The 20,594-nt window shown below is 41.9% G+C and overlaps 1 protein-coding gene across 5 annotated transcripts in view; it reads left to right on the forward strand.

Moving 5' to 3' along the window:
- Window positions 1-20,266, forward strand: part of abl2 (c-abl oncogene 2, non-receptor tyrosine kinase) — a 23,559-nt gene extending 3,293 nt beyond the window's left edge. Inside the window, exons 1-12 of one of the 5 annotated variants that reach the window (XM_025065440.1) lie at window positions 6,397-6,628; window positions 8,456-8,620; window positions 10,832-11,127; window positions 11,566-11,838; window positions 12,016-12,100; window positions 12,219-12,396; window positions 12,483-12,667; window positions 12,754-12,906; window positions 13,134-13,223; window positions 13,407-13,589; window positions 14,727-17,012; window positions 17,059-20,266. In XM_025065440.1, the coding sequence (XP_024921208.1) occupies window positions 6,556-6,628; window positions 8,456-8,620; window positions 10,832-11,127; window positions 11,566-11,838; window positions 12,016-12,100; window positions 12,219-12,396; window positions 12,483-12,667; window positions 12,754-12,906; window positions 13,134-13,223; window positions 13,407-13,589; window positions 14,727-16,537 (3,492 nt within the window). In that variant the 5' untranslated portion in view covers window positions 6,397-6,555 and the 3' untranslated portion in view covers window positions 16,538-17,012; window positions 17,059-20,266. Of the gene's footprint in view, window positions 1-6,396; window positions 6,629-6,651; window positions 8,289-8,455; window positions 8,621-10,831; window positions 11,128-11,565; window positions 11,839-12,015; window positions 12,101-12,218; window positions 12,397-12,482; window positions 12,668-12,753; window positions 12,907-13,133; window positions 13,224-13,406; window positions 13,590-14,726; window positions 17,013-17,058 lie in introns of those variants that run through there. The other 4 variants (XM_017031226.2, XM_008330113.3, XM_017031225.2 and 1 more) reach the window with 4 other exon arrangements.
- Window positions 20,267-20,594: the final 328 nt, after the last annotated feature.

Here is a 20,594-nt window from a genome sequence, read left to right on the forward strand (position 1 = left end):
TTCACAAATGCTTTAAAACACGTATGAAAACTGGGAGAAGAGAAAAGATTTGAACTTTGTACCTTTTCCTCCTGCTACAGCTACACCTTTGTGTGGTTATGTGTAAAGGGTGGAGCATTATTTTATTTGAGTTTGGAGGTGAAATTTGCATTGCACTGTTGCAAGACGGTTTTACTGTGAAAGGAAAACTGTGTTTTTATGACTTCAAAATCTGATTGTGTTAACAATAAAGAAAATAATCAGGTGTTGAATTCACCTCCACATGAAGACATTTAATACACACTTCATACACCTGAAGGTATGGCTTTTCCGTGCAGAAACATTTGGATAAGTTAACACTAACCTGAGCGCAGTTTTCAAAAGACAAGAACAAGAGAATAATTTAACAACTAGTGCAATAAAAAAAGGTTGATTTTTATTCATCTCCACTTTGTTACAGGTTTTTAATAACTCAAACATATTTTTCTGAACCTACATAAAGTGGCCTGATTGTTGTAATGAGTGTAAATAAGTGTTATAACAACTATATCATCTATTTTACCCCAAACAGATCAGAGAAATTGGGGCAGATAAGTGGATTAGAGTATTTCTTGGCGGCAGGACTATGAATGTAGAGCCAACTGAAACTGTTGTTGAATAAACCACCGTTAAATCTGCCCAGAGAGTAAAAGAGATTGTTGGATCAAGGCAACTAAGCTGATTTGCATAATGAGAGAAAATACATTAAAGACAAATCCACTTTTCTTTACACTTCACGTTCTAAATCCCAAACGACTTAAATAACCAACACGACATTCAGTGCAGTTTCAAAAGAAAAATTTGAGATTTGACAACGTTGAAGGGACTATAGAGAAGCTGAGATTTTAATAAGCATTGAGAAGATCACTCACAGCCACTAGGAGGAGCCATGCCCACACCTCTTCTGACCACTTCTGTGTGACTCTGGATAAAAATGCATCAAAAGTGTGATCAGTTTGTTAAAGCATTGACCGTTTTTGACGCCAGTTGTTCTTGAAACTGAAGACCACACTGTGCCGTTGTGTACTTTTGTCTGTAATGGGTTTATGTTAAATCATTCATGTCCCTCTCTGCGTTCATTCACATCCCAACGCTGCCCTCTTCAACCTCTGACTGCCAAACCACTCTGCCCCTGCTCCTGAGTCTATAATATTTTTTTTCCCCTGCATCTGAACAGTTCTCACTGACTCATCTCAGTTTTGATGAAATTTGTTCCAAAATCTACTGCTGAAAAAGTAACGACAGCAATAAAATTTCAATTGAAACACGAATCATCCGCAGCTTTGTTTTGTCGTAGTAGAATTCCATCATTCCAGCTATAATCATGTTTTAGTGGATATTCCATTTTATTACTGGAGGATTATCCCTGCTGTTGTTCTCCATATCCTATGTTTGTTTTTTTTGGCTCTGAGCCTCTGCATCTGCTATCAGTCACCTCAACACCTTTTCTCCAAACCACACAAAAAAATGTTTTTCTTTTGCATCTTTTCTCCCTCACAAACAGTAATCTGGAGAGTGAGGGTCTGTGCAGATGGTAAAACCATAACTTGACAACTGTCAGCTTCAAAACAGCAAATGTTTGAAGCTCTGCTCTCTGTTGTGGATCTCGGTTTAATCAGTTTTCACTCAGAGACCGGTGCAGCAGAGGAAGAAGCAGATAGTGAGCAGGAAAAGTGGGATGGAGCGTCTGCCAAGTCTGCTGAGATTCATTGATGGCGTTCTCACACGTGCTTATCTTTCAGAGCAGAAACCTGGCAACACAACACAGATTCACACACTGTTAATACTGGCTGAAGTTCCTGAGGTACTTTTATTATGTTTTATTTTTTTTGACGAATACCTCAGTTCCATCAGGAAGAAACATTTACTTCTGCTTCTTAGTTTCCATATCCTCAATGTAATCCAAAGAGGAAACTTGACCATCAGATCTTTTCTTTTGTCAGAAATCAAGCACAAAGTCTTTGCTCAGCAGTTTTTAGTTCTACATTGGGAAAAACAGGCGGTTAAATTCTGTGACAACTGCTTTTTTTTATTCACTAAACATAATTAAAAAGAAAGAATATCATTGTTTAGTAATGCTGTCTATCCTGACCTTTTCTTTATATTAAATATGATAAACTCTGCCAAACTGTGAAAAGTATATTCTATTCAACATATTTATAATTATTAACATTGTGAAATGAAAAGATCAAATCACTCGTTTAACTGTTACTGATGTCAATTCTGTGGTTACTGTGAAGCCAACAAGAGCTGATGCTAATTAAGAAGGTGAATCATGTAATAATAATTTTGCTGTGAGTCAGTCTGTGTTTGAATCTCAGGTGGTTGAAGAGATCTGTTGTGATGCAGCACATGGCATACGACACATACGACGACGCTGCTGCTCCTCTTTGTCTCCCATGTCCTCCTCCTCCTCCTCCTCTTCCTCCTCCTCCTCCTCCTCCTGCTGCTGCTGCTCCTCTTTCTGTACTGGTGTCACTTTTTAAAACACATGCACAGGAACACACCCTTGAGTTTAACCTTCAGAAAGGGTAGAAATGTGTGAGAGCAAATCATTCTGGATGAAAGCCAAGCTAAGAGGCTACCTGCTGAGAACACGGGTCAAAATTAACATTTGAATAAGCTGGTGTTTTCAGTGAGGTTGTTTTTGTGTTGGATTGATGAAGTTCACGGCCTTATCCATACCACGCACTCTGATTCACTCACTTCTCAGACATCATTATCACGGAGCTTAACCGTTAACACTCATCAGACAGAACAGAGAGAGAGCGGTGCCACTGGAGTTCCTGTACACACCCATAGACATGTGATGACACACACACACACTTAAGCTAAACATTTACATCATCCACACACTTACTCTCATGACATTAGGAATTTGACCAGAGGACACACATATATTAGTTAGTCAGTATATTAGTTAAATGAATATAGTTGTGGGTCCACATTTGAACTAATGATTTTTTTCTCTCACAAACAGTTTTATATTAGTGTTTTTTTTTTAATCAGGGCAGAGAGAGGATCATGATCATCACATCCAGGAAGTGTGTGTTTCACCAGGTGTGAGAAGAAGTCCTCAGCACCGTCCATACGTCTGTAATCAGATCACTTGGGACAGATGTTAATGCCCGATCTGAACGGGGCCAGAGCAGCACTTAGTTTTTCTGCCAATAAACCTCAAAGGAAAGCACTTAAAGCCCATTATTAACCCCTCACAGGCCAGAGCAGGGCAGAGCAGGGCAGGGCAGGGGTGAGGGCTCTGTTCTTCGTTCTTCTTCATTCCAGGATGATCCGTTTGATGATCCACCTTTTCTTAGTCCTGCACCACCGTTTGTCCACTCCCTCATTGGCAACTTTCCACGTAGACAGCAGCTACGGTGTCTGGATGGACCGAGCTGAATAAAGAAATTACACAGGCGTTGCCAGAGCTCTGTGTTTGTGTTCGGTGTTACGTACTAACAGGGTTGTGTTTGTAGTGTTTGTGAAAGGTCGAGGTCGAGCCTGTGTGGACAAGTTTGAACCGACTTTTGCCAACTTTAGGTAAAGATTAATAAACAGAAGAACATGATTTCAGGAAATCTAATTTCAATTTGTCTCAAATATTTATATGGTAGATCAGGAAAATATTTATATGGTAGACACTCCTGGGTCTGTGTCAGGGTCAGATGGATGGAGCATCTGTATATACTAAAACAAATGACATCTAAGTCATAAAGGCTAAAATGCTTTAAGCCTTTTCTACGCCATCTATTGGAGAAATGTGGGCATTGCAGAGGAAAGGGAGTAAAGTACAGTATAATAATAATACAAATTAATTAATTAATTAATAACCTAATTTGGCCAAGTTTGACGTTAAGTCTAAATTAAAAAGCCAAACCCTGGGCTGTAGTTTGCCCAGGCCTGGTCTGACCAAACAGTAAAGTAAACCTCTCTTAGTCTCCACAGCCTTGACAACGTCATGTAGCTGCTAGTTGTTGGTTATAAAAACATCCGATTACTATGACTTTTCTTGCAAAGTGTATTTCAGTCTGAATGTTTCGTGTTAGATTCCTGGACATGCTGTGGTTCTGACAATGAAACTGAAACACCGGCCAGTTCAGTGTTGGAGGTTTCGTGGCTAAATTTGACGAGGCTGGTGGCCAATCTTCACTGATTGCACCAGTGAGAGCAGAGTGTGAGAGTTCAATTAGCAGAGTAAAGGCACAGTTACACAACATCATGGGTGACATATCAGAGTTCAAAAGAGGACGAATTGTTGGTGCACGTCTGTGACCAAGTCTTTGTGATGTAACAATTGTTAATTAGCGTTTATGAAACAATTCATCAATAACTTTAACTGATTTATGTAATTCTTCTAAATTCTTAAATCTTAATGGACTTAATTTAAATATTGTTGGAATTAAGTTTTGTCCTAAAATGAATCTGTTGGTCTAACAAAAGTAACTTCTGTGTGTTATCAGTCTGTTGGTCTAACAAAAGTAACTTCTGTTCTGTTATCAGTATCAATAGGCACATGTGTATAACAAAACATTTCATCTTATTAAATACAGTTTTATCACTAAGACACTAGATTAACGTCACACCTCACTACAACACACTGTGAACCTGATGATTTTGAAGAACTGTTTTCATTATTTCTGTCTCACAGGATCTAGTCTGGACTTTTGTAAAGTTTACGTCATGTCTTGTGTACGTGGTCCTCATCTGTAGCATTGTCTCCGTTTGTTTGCTCTTCCTGTGGGCAGGAAACTGTCACCATCACTACGTACTTTGTTATTTCTGGCTATGATGTTGCTGTGTTTTGTTTTTTTGTTGCAGCTAAAAATATACCCTTACCTTCTTCTGCCTGATGTTTGATTTAGTTATGTTGTATTTTACAATCGTACTTTGAGACGGAGATAGCCGTGGTCTGAGTGTGGGGACATGTGAGCAGTGTCACACCATGTGATGAGTGTCTACATCTTACGTGTGTTTGTGGTCCAGGGTCACCTCAGTCCCAGCTGTCCTGGAGGACGGAGGGGGGGGGGCTGCGGGAATGGAATACCCCTCTGCCTTACAAATGCCCCCTGTGCTCAGGCAAACAGAAAAGCTGCAGTATTCTCCACACATGCACAGGTGGTGCCCTTGGACAGCAGACACACACACACACACACACACACACGATGAGGCAGAGGGCCAGGCACACGACATACCCCACGCAGACCAATTGCCCCTTCAATCAAACACATTAGCACAAGAGGTTTGTCCTCAGTCGAGTTCCGCAGCATCGTTAGGGTTAATTATATGAATTCAACAAGCGAGAGATCGAGGAAACCTCGTCAGCTCCCCCCGATGACACTAACTTTCTGTTTGTATCTTGTGATTTGTCGTGACGGTCTGTCCACACTGCACGACTTCTTCTACATTTCAGTTTTTGTTTTTTGGAGATTGATTTATTTGCACGGTTGTTGGTGTTAAAGTTTAAATGCGGCTGGACGGTCTACAGTTCACAGACGTTTGGATGCTGCCCAGGTCAGTGGAGTGTATCAGTCTGGACGTTGTTGTTTAATCAGAGTTAGGGAGGTCACACACTCAGCTCTGGTTTTCCTAAAGCCATGTGACATCCGGAGGGTGAGCAAATGTTTTTGTCAGTTTTATATCACCACTGACACTGTGTCTGTGGTCTTATTTTCATTCATTATTTACATTTTCATTGCTACCTCCAGCACAGAATTTTGCTGATAAATGGGCCAATGTGGGACACTGCGGCCTGAGCAGGTCTGAATCTACGTCCTCATTACAATAAAAACATTCTGGAGGAGGCAGGTCAGTGTGTGTGTCAGTGTGTGTGTCTGTGTGTCTGTGTGTGTGTGTGTTGTGGAGGAGCAGCCATGGCAGTTGGCTCATCCTGACATCAGCAGTTGCAGTTCTTCTCAGTCACAGAGGTGGTGGTGGTGGTGGGGGGGGGTAGTGGGGGTCAACAGTACCTCTCTTCTCTCCAGGGAACGAGACCGACCATCTGCTGCTGCTGACCACACTGCTGCAGCAAACCTCACACACACACACACTTTACAGCACACATGCAGCACCGCGTCACATTCAGCTCAACTTTCCCCCATTCTATACTTCATGCCCTCCCCCCAACCTACCTCTGTATCTACATGCCCCCCCTCTTTTACCACACACCCCTTCCATTCACTCTCCATGCCCTGTTGTGTCAGCCCTCAGTCATGTGTGCTGCTCTCTCCAGATGGACCGTGGAAGTCTTTACTTCTGTAGGCCACATCAAAGCTGAGAGGGAGTTCTTAGCAGGAGGTTTTGTTGTAACTTGCAGCAAACCTGAGGTTTGATTCAAGGTCGATGTGGAGGAGGGGGGGTGGGGTTTATGTTGGAGATGGTTTAGAACACGAGCTGCAGCTTCTTGTCCTCTGCCAGGAGAACATCTATCTGAGCTTCCTCAACTTTTTTTTTTTTCTCCAACGACTTAGTTCTAAGTGAGGCTTAAGATCGGCCTCTTCTTGGCTACTGAACAGTTCACTGACTTAATCCACTCAGAAGATGTACTGGGAGCTGTGGCTGAGCCAGGTCACAGCCACTGCTGCGCTGCAGTGCATGCTGGTCCAGAACAAAGGTGAGCCAGTTTTGCGTGTGCGTGTCATGGCAGGGTGGGTAAAATTTAGAGCTCAGTTGTTTGGTTTTTTAGTTAAAAGTATTTAGAAATGTTTTTGTCTTTACCAAAAAAAATACAAAATCAATCCCTGCCGTAACATCGCCTCCTTCATCAAAGTCATCCTGACTTATATATACGCTTAAGACAAGTAAGATCTTTTTCCACCCGCTGTGACGTTAGTGCAACATCCAACCATGTAGAATTGAACCATCCAGTAACAAAGGCAGAGGCTACAGCACAGGCAGCTCGATCTGTGGCTAATAATTCATTAGTTTTAATCACACAAAGAGTTTACATGACATCAATATATAAAACATAGTGTTCTCAAAAAAGCAAATACAGATTGAATGGGTTTTTTTTTTCTTGTGCGTACGTTTGACTGAAGCCGATGTTTCTCTGTGACCAGTGTTGCTCTTCAACTAGGAAGGTAATGTCAGCTCTGTGGTGGCGTCATGAGTGCAACATTGAATTGACTTATTCTTGGAAGTCTGTCGTGGATGTCAGTTTGAAATATTAACCTCAGTTTATCTCTGTCTGTGATTGTTCATTCATCAGCTGAGTAACGCTGTTGGTCATTATTTGGGTTATGTTGAACTCTTGTTGTTGTTGTTGTTGTGCGTTTTATATAAAATGTGATGGAATATATGATCCTTTTTATGGTGTCATTTGAATTTGTGTTAAAGAAGAGAACATCTGTGTCAGAATGCTCTGTTATGAACCAAGTACATTATATTTTTAACTGAAGAATAACCATTTTTATAGGACTTGGTTTAAACAGGTAATGACGTGATTCATTCTGAGCTAAGTTGTTCTTTGCTGCTTGTTTTCTTTTTTGTCTTTTGGTCAGTGTGTATGGGAGTCTTTTTCCACACTGGTTCCAGTCCCTTCTTGTTGTGCTCTGTGTCGCCCAGGCTGCCAATTATTTCTTAGTGCTGATCTGGGACAGATGGAAGGATTTAGTCTGAAAGGCAGTGTGATGGAGAGACCCTTATTTCTTTTTCCTTTTTTTTTTTTTGATAGCGCCATCCTGTAAAAACAAGTCTACAGAAATGCCTCGTTGGCTCAGTCCTTGAATTCTCTGCATACTTTTTATTGAGCTGGTTTTGTTTTGATAACGTAACATTTAAAGTGCACATGTTCCTCCTACGTGTCGGTCACTGTCCCTGTCTCCATCGTCAGTCTTATCTGCAGTTTGTTCCCCAGCTGTTCAGACTTGCTTTGACTCCTCCAGCAGCTGCTGAGTGTGGAAGCGTGTACAAACACATACGTCTGTGTGTCTGTCAGCATGTGTGTCCCGCAGCCATGGTAATGAATCTGTGTGTGTCCTTCGTTGGGAGAGTCTTTCCTGTCCTGCCGCTGTTGTGGCTCCTCCCTCCTGCACACCTTATAAACACACACCTACAAACGTGTGTTCACTTCTTATCTTGTACAGTTTGTGGCTGTGTGTGTGTGTGTGTGTGTAGTCAGCGATAGCAGTTTTTCTCAGCGAGTAGACGGAACAAAGTGATGCTTTTGAGGTGCCTGCAGGCGAGCAGCAGCTTTGAAGAAGAATGGGCCGCTCTGAGCAGCTGTCAGTCTCGTCAAACAGGGCTCAGGCAAGAAAGTACATTTGGAAACACAGGTAGTAAACTGTACGGATGTTGATGTGAAGAACTGGACACTGTTTACTGGACATCAGTCCCCAAACACAGAGTCTGGGCTCATCATTTTGTTTTATTTATTTTTTGTCGATGAGTTTCATAGAAAAAGCTTCTTTCTTCCTAACAATTGTTTCTCCTCTTCTGCCAGAAGCTCTTCACCGACCCTTCGGCCTGGACTCTGCAGCACTGACGGAGGCAGTGCGCTGGAGCTCCAAGGAGAACCTGCTCGGAGCAGCTGAGAGCGACCCCAACCTCTTTGTTGCACTTTATGACTTTGTTGCCAGCGGAGACAACACCCTCAGCATAACCAAAGGTAAATATTTAATGACTGAAAATGATGAAGGCAGCAGTAGAATAGTTGGCCACTGCTCAACAGCAATAAATTGAGATTTTACAAAAGAAAAAAAAAAGGTGCTGTTGTGTTTATCACGTTCTTCGATGACCTGTCTTTAAGCTCTTTGTTTTATGTGATGTCACTCCAGAAACTATTTTTCCACATTGCACAACTTCTTTAGAAACGCTGGTACATGTGACGTGTGGCAACACATCAATGTTTCTCTAAAATGAGTCATGTGTAATGTCCTTAGGGCTCGGTCAGTGATTGGCAGGTCAGTAACACCCTCAGTGACGGTGTAGGTTTCAGTGTACCATAGGAATTCTGTGTGTCAACGGGCCTTACCTAACTGAAAACATTTTTGTGACATGAGTGCAGTAGGTATCTACTGAAATTATACGTGTGACAGTGTGACAAGTACCTGCAGGGCTGAGATATTTCAGTTGGCCTAAGAACACACTGTGAAGAGATGGTTAAGGATGTGAAATGGTTTTCAGAAAATAAGGTTATTTATATAAGTATATATAATATAACCTTATTTTCTGAAAAACATTTAGAGTTATCAATTCATGCAGACAAATTTTTAAATTTATGAAACAATTCAGTTGTTTTAAAAAAAACAATTTTAATCAAAATAACTGAAAGTTTTACGTCTTAATGAGTTAGATAAAACATTTCAAAACATTCATCAGGTCATGAGCAGTTGTTTTAAAAAAAACAATTTTAATCTAAATAACTGAAAGTTTTGTGTGTTAATGAGTTAGATAAAACATTCATCAGGTCATGAGGACAAAAACTGAAGACACAGACATGTATAGACTTTTTATAATGCTTGAAAAAAAGTGCTTTCATTTTGACCCAGGATGGTGTGTACGTCTGCCTTTAACACATTTGGTTAAAGGGTTCTAGCCAATAAGCTGTCTCATAAGCAAAGAGCTAAAAATAGCCTTATTAAATCACCCAGAGACAGACAGACTCGTGTCCTCAACTGGTGCAAAACTTTTAATGTGGCTCGTGTTAATTATCCCTCATTTTAAGTCCTCATGGCGGCCGCCTGCAGTGGAAATGATGTTAGACCCTGACTCATGGAGGAGATCTGAGGTTCTTGTCCACGTCTGCACTCCCAGCCTCCACTGCAGTTTTCCCATCTGCCCCTCTTCTTTTCTGTCTCACATGGAAACAACCCAACATGCATTAACACGTAGTTTCTTCGGCTGAAATAACAACAGGTGGATGGATGTGCTCAGCAGGGGGCGCTAGGGCTGTAGAGGTTTCGGGCTCTCATCTGGGGTTAATAATCATCTGGCAGAAGCAGGTTAGGTGAGGCCAGAGCGAAGCCCCGCTTCAGACACACGTGGCTGTCAGTGTAGAGAAGCACGGAGTCAGTGTTTCCACTCCCACCAGACCTCCAGGCACAGAGGACAGACACAGCGGAGACTGGTGGATTGGTGGGCTGGATGTGGATAACCATCTTTGTTTAATGTAGTTCTGTGGGTTGTTAGCAAACCTGGCGTAGTGTTTGGATTTTTATTAGTTCAAACAGCAACTCAAACAGTGGTTACATGTAGGTGGGCCAGGACGGGAGTAAGGACTGATGCTAACCTTTAGTCACACGCTAATAGCTTAAGTCATTTGTTTCCAGAAAACACGGCTGATGAGCAGCTTTTTGCAACAACAAATACCTGAGTTTAATATCCTTAATAATGTAGCGTTGCGGGTTTCTTTGTTTTCATTATAACAATAATGTACTGTTGGCTTTTATACCAAAAAAGATGTATAGACTGAGGATAAGGTTATAAACCCCGTAGGAACGTTTCCTTAGTCACCGCTCTGCCTCGTCTCCTCTTCTCCTCCCTGTAATTAAAGGACTAATCACTCCTCCGTTCACTGTTTGTTTTTTGATGGGTCGCTCCTTCTTTTGCGTCTCCAACACATCAGCCTCTCCCTACCGTTCCTTCTCCCTCGCTTACGTCAAAGACGGAGGCCAAGTTGCTGCTTGCCGGATTTTCTGAGCCTCTAATGACAGATAGTTGGTTCAACCTAGTTTGTAAAAGTTCCATAGCTTTTGATTTACCCTCAGCCGCAGGCCGATTAGGTCATTTGGCTTAGTGATGCTTCGATTGATTTGAAACAACATCATCATCATTGATCATGTGATCTAATATCAAGTGTATCTGTATGTGTGTCCAGGGGAGAAGCTGCGTGTGCTCGGCTACAACCAGAATGGAGAGTGGAGCGAGGTACGCTCTAAAAACGGTCAGGGGTGGGTACCCTCCAACTACATCACCCCGGTCAACAGCCTGGAGAAGCACAGCTGGTACCACGGGCCCGTGTCCCGCAGTGCAGCAGAGTACCTGCTCTCCTCCCTCATCAACGGGAGTTTTCTAGTTCGAGAGAGTGAGAGCAGCCCCGGACAGCTGTCAATATCTCTGCGCTATGAAGGGAGAGTCTATCACTACAGGATTAATACAGCCTCTGACGGCAAGGTAATTTTTTAATTCTGCATTTTTGTATTTGGCACTGAATAGTTCACAGGAAATCAGAACATGATGGCAGAGTCATGTGATGCCACCCTCTGCTCAGCGCTGCTCTAAGATTACACTCAGTTACAGTCAGATGTCCAGCTGCTCAGCTCTTCTAGTCTTCTGTCTTACAAGATCAACCCCTAAATGTAAATGTCCTGTAGAGGGATGTCCGTGCTCTGGTAAAACAGGGTTGATATTTCATTTCCTTTTTTTAAATTTCATTTGAAATATTATTTGTACCTGGTTGAAGTTTAGATTCCTGGTCATATCAATTCATCGCATTTTGTGGTCTGGGAAGAGGAGTTAAATTAATTTTTATTTTGAATATATATATATATATATATTATGCCTAGTGACTTTACTGCGTAATAATATCTACTCCTGCGTTGACGTCCTCAGGTGTACGTGACATCCGAGAGCCGTTTTGCCACCCTGGCCGAGCTGGTCCACCACCACTCCACTGTGGCCGACGGCCTGGTCACCACTTTGCACTATCCTGCACCCAAATGCAACAAGCCCACAGTGTACGGTGTGTCACCCATCCACGACAAGTGGGAAATGGAGCGCACAGACATCACCATGAAGCACAAGCTGGGGGGGGGGCAGTACGGAGAGGTGTACGTGGGGGTGTGGAAAAAATACAACCTGACGGTGGCCGTCAAGACACTAAAGGTTGGTGGTTTTTGTTTCTGTCTATGACTGTTGGAGGGTTATGATATGGGATGGGCAAAATAATGAATATAGGTCGCCATCTGCAGGTTCCCTGCGGTACTACATGGTGCTTCTGCATTTTGTTACTCTTAATGTATCTCTTAAAAAACGTATATTCTCTTCCTTGTACAACAACAGGAGGATACAATGGAAGTAGAAGAATTCCTTAAAGAAGCAGCAGTAATGAAAGAAGTTAAACATCCAAACCTTGTTCAGCTTCTCGGTTGGTGATTTTTTTTTAATCTTTAAATCATCTTAAAGCACAGATTCACTCATATTTACTATGTGAATCATGTAAAGAGGCTGTAGTTCTCTGAAACTCTCATCCATGTTCCACACAGGTGTGTGTACGTTGGAGCCGCCCTTTTATATTGTAACTGAGTACATGCCACATGGGAACCTACTGGACTACCTGAGAGAGTGTGATAAGGAGGAGGTGAACGCCGTGGTGCTTCTCTACATGGCCACGCAGATCTCTTCTGCCATGGAATACCTGGAAAAGAAGAACTTCATTCACAGGTTAGAGGACTCTCATCACTGTATATTTTTCTTTTTGTGCTGATTTTCACTACATTACCTTTGTGTATTGTCCTCTTACCCTGCAGGGATCTTGCAGCGAGGAACTGCTTGGTCGGGGAGAATCATGTGGTGAAGGTGGCAGACTTTGGTTTGAGCAGGTTGATGACTGGTGACACGTACACCGCACACGCTGGGGCCAAGTTCCCCATTAAATGGACGGCGCCTGAGAGCTTGGCCTACAACACCTTCTCCATCAAGTCGGACGTGTGGGGTGAGTGTCTTCAGTAGTGTTCAGTGTTGCCTTCTGTCTTTGTCCTGTTCACTGATCCAATCATGGTTCTTCTGGCTTCTGTGCAGCGTTTGGTGTCCTTCTCTGGGAAATTGCTACATACGGGATGTCCCCCTACCCTGGTATTGATCTGTCTCAGGTCTACGACCTCCTCGAGAAAGGTGACAGAATGGAACAGCCTGAAGGATGTCCACCCAAGGTTTATGAACTCATGAGGGCATGTGAGTAGAAGTTGTCTGGTCAACATTTAAAGCTTTGACTAAGGTGTGGTCAGTGTATTCAGATAATGGTAATAGTGTTCAAATTACCATCTTAACAAATAAATAAAAAAAATCTGTATTTATACAGTACATGTATATTTTAAAATTGTTGCTAAATGTTCCTAAAATAAATGTCAAATGTATTAAAGCACTCCCTGACAATGACACGCGCTCTGGCTTTTCTCCAGGTTGGCAGTGGGGCCCTTTAGACAGACCGTCGTTTGCAGAGATCCACCAGGCGTTTGAAACGATGTTCCATGACTCCAGTATTTCTGAAGGTAGCCAACATGTAGATTGTTGAGTTTGATTACAAGGAGTGTATAAAAACAGGTCCGATGTTGCAAAAAGATTTGACTTTCAATTGAATTTTGAAAGTTCATTCAAGAATTCAATATTTAAAGTGTTACATTAAAAAAAGGTCAAAAGTCAATTTTTTGTCTTTTTTTTTTTTTACAATGCAGAAGTAGCAGAGGAGTTGTGTAAGACTGCCTCTGCTGGTCACTGCGGACCCCTGCACCCTTTCAGCCATGATATGCCCCTGTTGCCTTCTAAATCTCGCCCCCTCCACAAGCACACGGAAAACAAGGAAAACATCGAGGGTGGATTGGACGGGCGCACTGACCACGGCACCCACAGCCACTCAGGTACAGCCAGCTGTCCCGGCCTCACTGCCATCCAGTCACGTGCATCACATTATGATTCTGCAGGTGTCAAGAAGAACGCCACTTCAGACAGTCATCTGCAGCGTCGCCTGGCTCGTCGCCTGAGGAGAAGAGCGGGCATATTTCTCACCAAGTGAGCTTTGGTCCATTGACCAGTTCATTACAGTACATCAAGCACAAAAAACAACTACATGAGAAAAAAAAAAGTTAAAACGGTCTCAAATACTGATGTGTCAGTAGGATCCAATAAAGAATAAAAAAGAGAAAAGTCCCAAAACTCCATCAGCGATCCATCATTTATCAGCTCCAAACAACACAGACACTGAGCTGAATAAAAAGTACTGTAGGTGGACATCTGTCTCATTTGTCTTGTTTTTCATAGAAAATACCTGGGAGAATATACTGTTATTATTATGTAAGGTGAAACATGTAATCATTAGATAGTTTTAGGTTTTACTCTACGGTAGGATTTAGATGGTTATTTTCTTGAAATAAAATTTGTGTCATGTCTGATATTTATTTAATGTCTGTCTGTTTATGTTATATTTATTTCATTTAAATGTTCACTGGTGAAATAAAATGTGTCTTTTTTCTTTGTGTTTAAGGGACAAATTATGTGTTTATGAAGATATACTTTTGAATTGTAATCTATTTATAATCCAAAGATCTATATAAATAATGTCATTACCATTTGACACAGTTTGTTTTAATGATTTTACTGCTGTATATTATTATATATTATAAGAGAACAAAACACCAATGAAAAATGTAGTATAAAAAACTGAGCTGTCGTTAATGTTTTTGTTTTGTTTTTTATTCCTCTTCTCTTTCGGAATATTTATTTGTTTATTTTCTTGGTGATGAAATGTGAACGTAAAATGAATGCATCAAACACTTAACACTTCTGAGACACTTCATCCTCTGTGTTGTCTTTGTATTTTCCTCATGACTGACTTCCTAAGCAGATTAGGAACAACGATAGTTTGATGATGTAGTCACTAGTAATTAAAACCTGTCCCTAAAACCTCATTATAAATGACATTCCTTATTGTTGTTTTGCTGAGTTTAGTTCATTTTATTAATGTTGGTTTTTAATCGATGTCTTTCTCCTTTCGTCAGGCTGGGCATCGTTGATAGGAGGTAACGGACGAGCGGGCAGCTCGCCGGCGTTGCCCAGAAAACAGCAGCCACGAGATAAATCCCCCAGCAACCTTTTGGAGGATGCACAGGACATGGGCACATTCACAAGAGACCGCAAGACTGGATTCTTCAGCTCCTTCATTAGGAAGAAGTCCTCTTCGTCTTCCTCGTCCCCAGTTTCTTCCCAGCTCCAACAGAACCTCCCCACGCCCCCCAAAAGGAGCAGTTCTTTCCGGGAAATGGAGACACAACCCCACAAGAAATATGAGCCAACCGCTGATTTCAGCGCTCCTCCTCTTCCTTTGCCCCAGTCGGACAGTTTAGGAGGTTTCTCTGCTTCTCCTTCCCACTCGCATGGAGAACCCAGCCAGACTCAGTCACGCTGCTGTGGAGCAGCCTTTGGACAGAAACCTTCTAGTGGAGGCCTTAGTTCACAAGGGACGAGTGGGAGCAGTTGGGGGGGGTTGGCCGGCTTTTTTACACCCAGACTCATCAAAAAGACCCTGGGTCTACGGACAGGAAAAACGGTCTCTTCAGAGGAGGGTGGTAGTATAGCTGGAGGGCCTAAACCCTTCCCTAGGTCTAATTCTACCTCCTCCATGTCAGCCGGACTGCCAGACCTGGAGCGTATTTGTCTCACTTTACCCAGGAACCGCAGTGCCAAACCCCCTCTGGAGAGAACTGCCTCCACAACCTCCCAGCCAGAGAATGGGGCTGCGAGGCCCTCGGAAACTCTGCTGAGAAGAATGGACGAGGGCACGGCACAAATCAGGGAACGGCCCAAAGCCAAGCTGCTGCCCAGAGGCACTGCGGTAGGGATGAGGGCACCAGGAGTTGGGGGGGAGGTTGCTGATTCAGACGCTCTCTCCCGGCTGAGGGAGAGTAAAGAGGAGAGTGGGATCGGACTGGACAGACAGCAGAGTTGGTCGTCTCCCTCTAAGAACTCCAGTTCCAGCGCGTCCTCAGCTGCTGTCGGTGCACAAACTCACAACCACAAAGTCCCTGTTCTCATCTCCCCCACTTTAAAACACAACCCGGCCGATGTGCACCTGGTGGGTCTGGACTCTCAAGGGAATCGATTCAAACTTCTCACAGAGCACCTAACAGACCGGGACAAGCCGCGACTTGTGAAACCCAAATGTGCTCCCCCTCCACCCCCCACCCTGCGCAGCCTGCAACACTCCTACAGCGGTGACGGAGAGGAGCAGGTAGGAGGTGTGCCTGCTGAAGTGAACGGAGACACGTTGAAGGGACACAGATCGGGGAGAATGTCAGGAGGAGCGTTGACTGGCAGACCTTCTGTGCCACCACCACAAGTGCCTCCTGCGTCCTCTGCCACCGCCTGCACAACCGCCACCAAAATGGCAAACGGAGCCCCCACCACTGCCTCGTCCCCGCACACCGCGCCGTCCGCGGGTTCCAAAGCGGTCCTGCGGCGACCCAGGCAGCAGGTGGAGAAGATACCTTTGGAGCGGGTCAGCCGCGAGGCCCTGCTGGAGTGCGCCGAGTACCTGAGCAGCGCCCTCCAGGCCAGCTCCGAGTGCTCCTCCAGCAGCCAGGTACTGGACGCTGGCCACCAGCTGCTAGACTACTGCTCAGGATATGTGGACTGCATCCCTCAAATGAGGAACAAGTTTGCCTTTCGAGAGGCAGTGGGAAAGCTAGAGCTCAGCCTGCAGGAGCTGAGGGCTTCGTCTTCAGGGGGAGGACTGAGCAGCACGGGGCCCAACGCTGTACTGGATAACCTGCAGTGCTGTATCAAAGAGATTAGTGACGTAGTGCAGAGGTAGCCACTGTGACATCACAACCACCCTAACAATCCAACAGATCCTATATATATATATATATATTTGCCTTTTTATCTGTCCAGTTCTGCCAACAACATTTTCAAGGGGCTGAATCTCTGAATCTCTAAAGTACCTCAGAGAAAAGATATCTTTTATTGTTTACAAACACTTTCACGAAATGCCAGTGTGGACGCTAACCTTGCTCTGAATTGTACATATTGAGAGATGTTTATACTGAACTAATTATGACAAAGAAAAGTTTGGACATGATGGCTGTGATGATAACTGTCTTCTCGTACATTGAATGTGGATCAGCTGTGTGTAGCCAGTCTGGAGAGTAGGTCACACTCCCTCTGCTAATCAGTCAGTCACAAAACGGAACAAGAATGACGGAAATTGTGTCATATTCTCTGGGCAGAACAGAGATACAACACTACTGCTTGTTCTGACTTCATCTCATGTAAGATTTCACAAATAGGTGAATCAAGAGGGTGACTTCATCTCATGTAAGATTTCACAATTAGGTGAATCAAGAGGGGTTTTTGTTTTTGTTTGTTGATTTTTTTTTGCTCAGTTTCTGGGAAATTTGATTGTAATTTTCCAGTTATAGAAGCCATCTGGGGTCCCAAGTTCATATTTTTAGTTTTTTGATTTTTTTTTTTAAAGTTTTGTTTGTACTTAATTGTTTGCAGACGGTGTGTAATTTTCAGTGCTTGCGAGTTTTATCTCTCACCTGAACTGCTTGTTTTCTACTTAATGCAAGTCTTGTTTTCAGGACAAATCTTAAGAGTAATTTGCTGTTTTTAATCATTTACATTCCCAAAAAAAAAAACGGTGAGACCATTGAATAATATTGAGGGGATCACCAACAACTCTGAAACACTTTGACAAACCTGTAAATATGCCAGACAACCAGACAAATCACTTTAACCTGAGCTAAAGTTCAACCATAAAAGGACTAATCTTACAGTTTACTGACCGTAGCACTGTTACAGAACAGTCAGAAAAAAAAATCAATGACCTTTTTATTCTAACAAAAACACAGTCATCCGTTTATTCAGTCTTATGTGAATCCATCCCAACTGTTACTAAGCCAACATTTGAAGCACACTAGTTACTGCAACATGAACAACGAGACATCGTTGTTGTGTTAATTAAGTCAGTTTAAACCCAGGCCTTTTCACAGGCGTTCACTCACCTCCGTCTGTTTCACTCACTCACACCGTTGCTGGTTGTCCCGTCTCAGCTTAGTTCGTCTGAAGGTCAACAATTTTGCGCAACCATTCCACGTTATTTGGTGATAGTCTAAACAACAAGCTGGAGTAAGATAGAGCAACACTGAGTGACCAGAGCAACACTGAGTGACCAGCTTCTGGTTCCAGGAGCAAGAAGCTTTGGCTTTAGCTTTCACAGTAGTCAAACAAAAAAAAAAGCATACACACTGTGTTCTTTCAAAGAGTTGGGATGTTTTTACAAAGCAATTGTGAGTTGTTTTTGACTACACTGAGAGACGAACACAGTCTGCTCCGACAGTCAGACAGAGTTCTGAGAAACTGACAGATGTGACATCTTCGATGGATAAATCAGTGGTTCTCAAACGACTTCTGTTGAAGTATCTGCTGTGTGCGCAGTTATTGGTTCAAAACTCCATCAAATTTAAAAAAAAAATCTCTACAAAACTGCTGTTCACATTGAACAAAGAATAAAATTACGATCTAGTGCAGTTTCTCAGCCGTGGCTTCATTGGCCCTGTCGCACCCCTGGATGGAATCACTGGACCAATCACTGTCCTTTTTTATTCTGTAGTGATGGTATTTGGTGACCTGAACACGAGCACTACCTGCTTGATTTTTTTTTAATTTTTTTTTATCTTGCACAGTACCACAAACGTGAAAAAAAACAAAAAACATTTCCCGTAAAAAATCATTTCAATATTTTTTCCTTCTATTCTCACAAATAGTGTGGTCATGGATGAACAAGCATTACATTTTGGGGTGAGCAGACGGAAAGAACACAGGGTAGCACATGTGCAGGTGAACTGGGACAGTGTTTCTATAAGTGTCCTTCTGAGTATGGACAGTGCTGGATTCCCTGTAGCCTTGTCACGGCCTCAGTGCCTCACATTCTTCAGTGTGTGAACACTATAATAATGCAGAGACCTACTTTACCTTTTCACACAGTACTGATCTCTCAACACACAAAACTGCAGTATGTCTTGAGCACATGAGCAATTTGTACATTATTTGGTTCAAATGTTATGTATTAGCTTGAATTTTAAATTATTGTTTTTTTTATTATAAGCACAGAGCTATTTTGAAAAAAAAAAGAATGTAAATATTTGATTTTTTGTCATATCCTGGAACAAAAAAGATTTATGTGTGGTGACAGAATAAAAAGCGATGTGTTTGACTGCAGAGATGTATGATAAGGCCCATTTACCCAGACCTGAATATTTACTTTAAGAATGTAGTATTCTTCAATTCTGTACTTGGCCGAATGTTCATCTTTGTGACTCTTTAATTTATTGTTCTACATACCTTCTATTGGCCAATAGTTCTAATTTTGCTAATGCTAAAAAAACAAACATCATAATCCATAATCAGCTGCTCTGTTTTAGAACAACAAACAAAGTGTGTAGAGTGCACAAGGACACGGAGATGTTTCTTTAACAATTGTTTTTTTTTTCTTTTCTTCTTTCTTTACACTGGATAAGACACGTCAGGTCATCGACACATCTCGTCACAAAGTTTGTTCCTTAAACACTGCAGGCCCATTTCTGGTGTTGATAAGTTTCCATGTTAGACCTTTTTGGTGCGTATCATGTTACTGTCACAAAAATCTCTCTCTTTTTGTCAAATGGTATGTTTTTAATCACAGGCGAACAGTGATATTTGACTGTGCATTGTACAAAAAAAAAAAACATGGCTCACTTTTGTTGTAAATGAGTCTTGTGCCTTTGTGTGGATACATACAGTGTGCAGTCACAGTATCACCAAACACAGTCACAAAAACGCCAAAGTTCTAGACTGTGATTAAGACAATACAATACATTATCTCCTGTTTGCCATAAGACACACGTTGTCTATCACTACAACATTCTCTTCTGTCATTTGAAGAGCCTGCTGCACACTAAACTGATCATTTGTCAAATGAAATGCCTGTAACATTTGGTTTGCCAACTGCCTAATTGAAGACACCTGCTTGAGTTAATTGTAGTTTGTTTTTTATGGAACAGGTTTCCAACACAATCCTTACAATTAGTTCAATTAACACAACCTTTTAGTATTAAAACAGTTGGGTTTTTTTACAGTTTCAGGTTTGTTATTGTTATCAAGTGTTGTTAAAATTTTAAACTGACCTAATTTCTCCTCCTTGTCAGTCTTCTGCAGTGCCTCCATGTTGCCTGAATTTATTCTGTATTTTTTTCCCCCATTTGTCTCCCTGTTTTTGGAGATACTCTCTGGAGAATGTGTACACAATATACCAAAGGCCACTTCTTCAGTTAAGTGCAATGTAAATCCACACTCACCCACAGAGACAAAACAAAATGGAATATGTGAGTCTAAACAGGGATGCAAGTTGCAGAGATGTTAACATTAACTTTTTTTTTATCCAACAATATATATTTTGTGTTTTTTTTATTTAAAAGCTCACACTATATTACTGTGAAGTTCTGCTTGTCAGTGTTAAGTCTATTGTAAATAATAAAGATATTGATAAATCCTGACTTGATACAAATGTGTGTGTATGTGATGAACGGGAGTTGTATCAAAGTCACATTCAAATTTGTATTGTAACTGTTGAAGCAATCAATATATTTTAAGAGAACATATATTTACAGAATTCCACATATTTAGTATTACATTATCATATAGTTGTAATTCTAAAGATGAAGTTTGCATTATTGTTCCTTTTTTTATACTCGTCACTAATGGGATTCTACGTTCTATGTCAACAGTTATCAATATTTGATAAAATTAAAAATAATGTCAACAGTTATCAATATTTGATAAAAATTATTTAAAAAAAACACCTGCGCTTCCCCCACGGCAGCAGCACT

This window comes from Cynoglossus semilaevis, chromosome 2 (assembly GCF_000523025.1).
Source record: "Cynoglossus semilaevis isolate Cse_v1.0 chromosome 2, Cse_v1.0, whole genome shotgun sequence".
NCBI lineage: Eukaryota > Metazoa > Chordata > Actinopteri > Pleuronectiformes > Cynoglossidae > Cynoglossus > Cynoglossus semilaevis.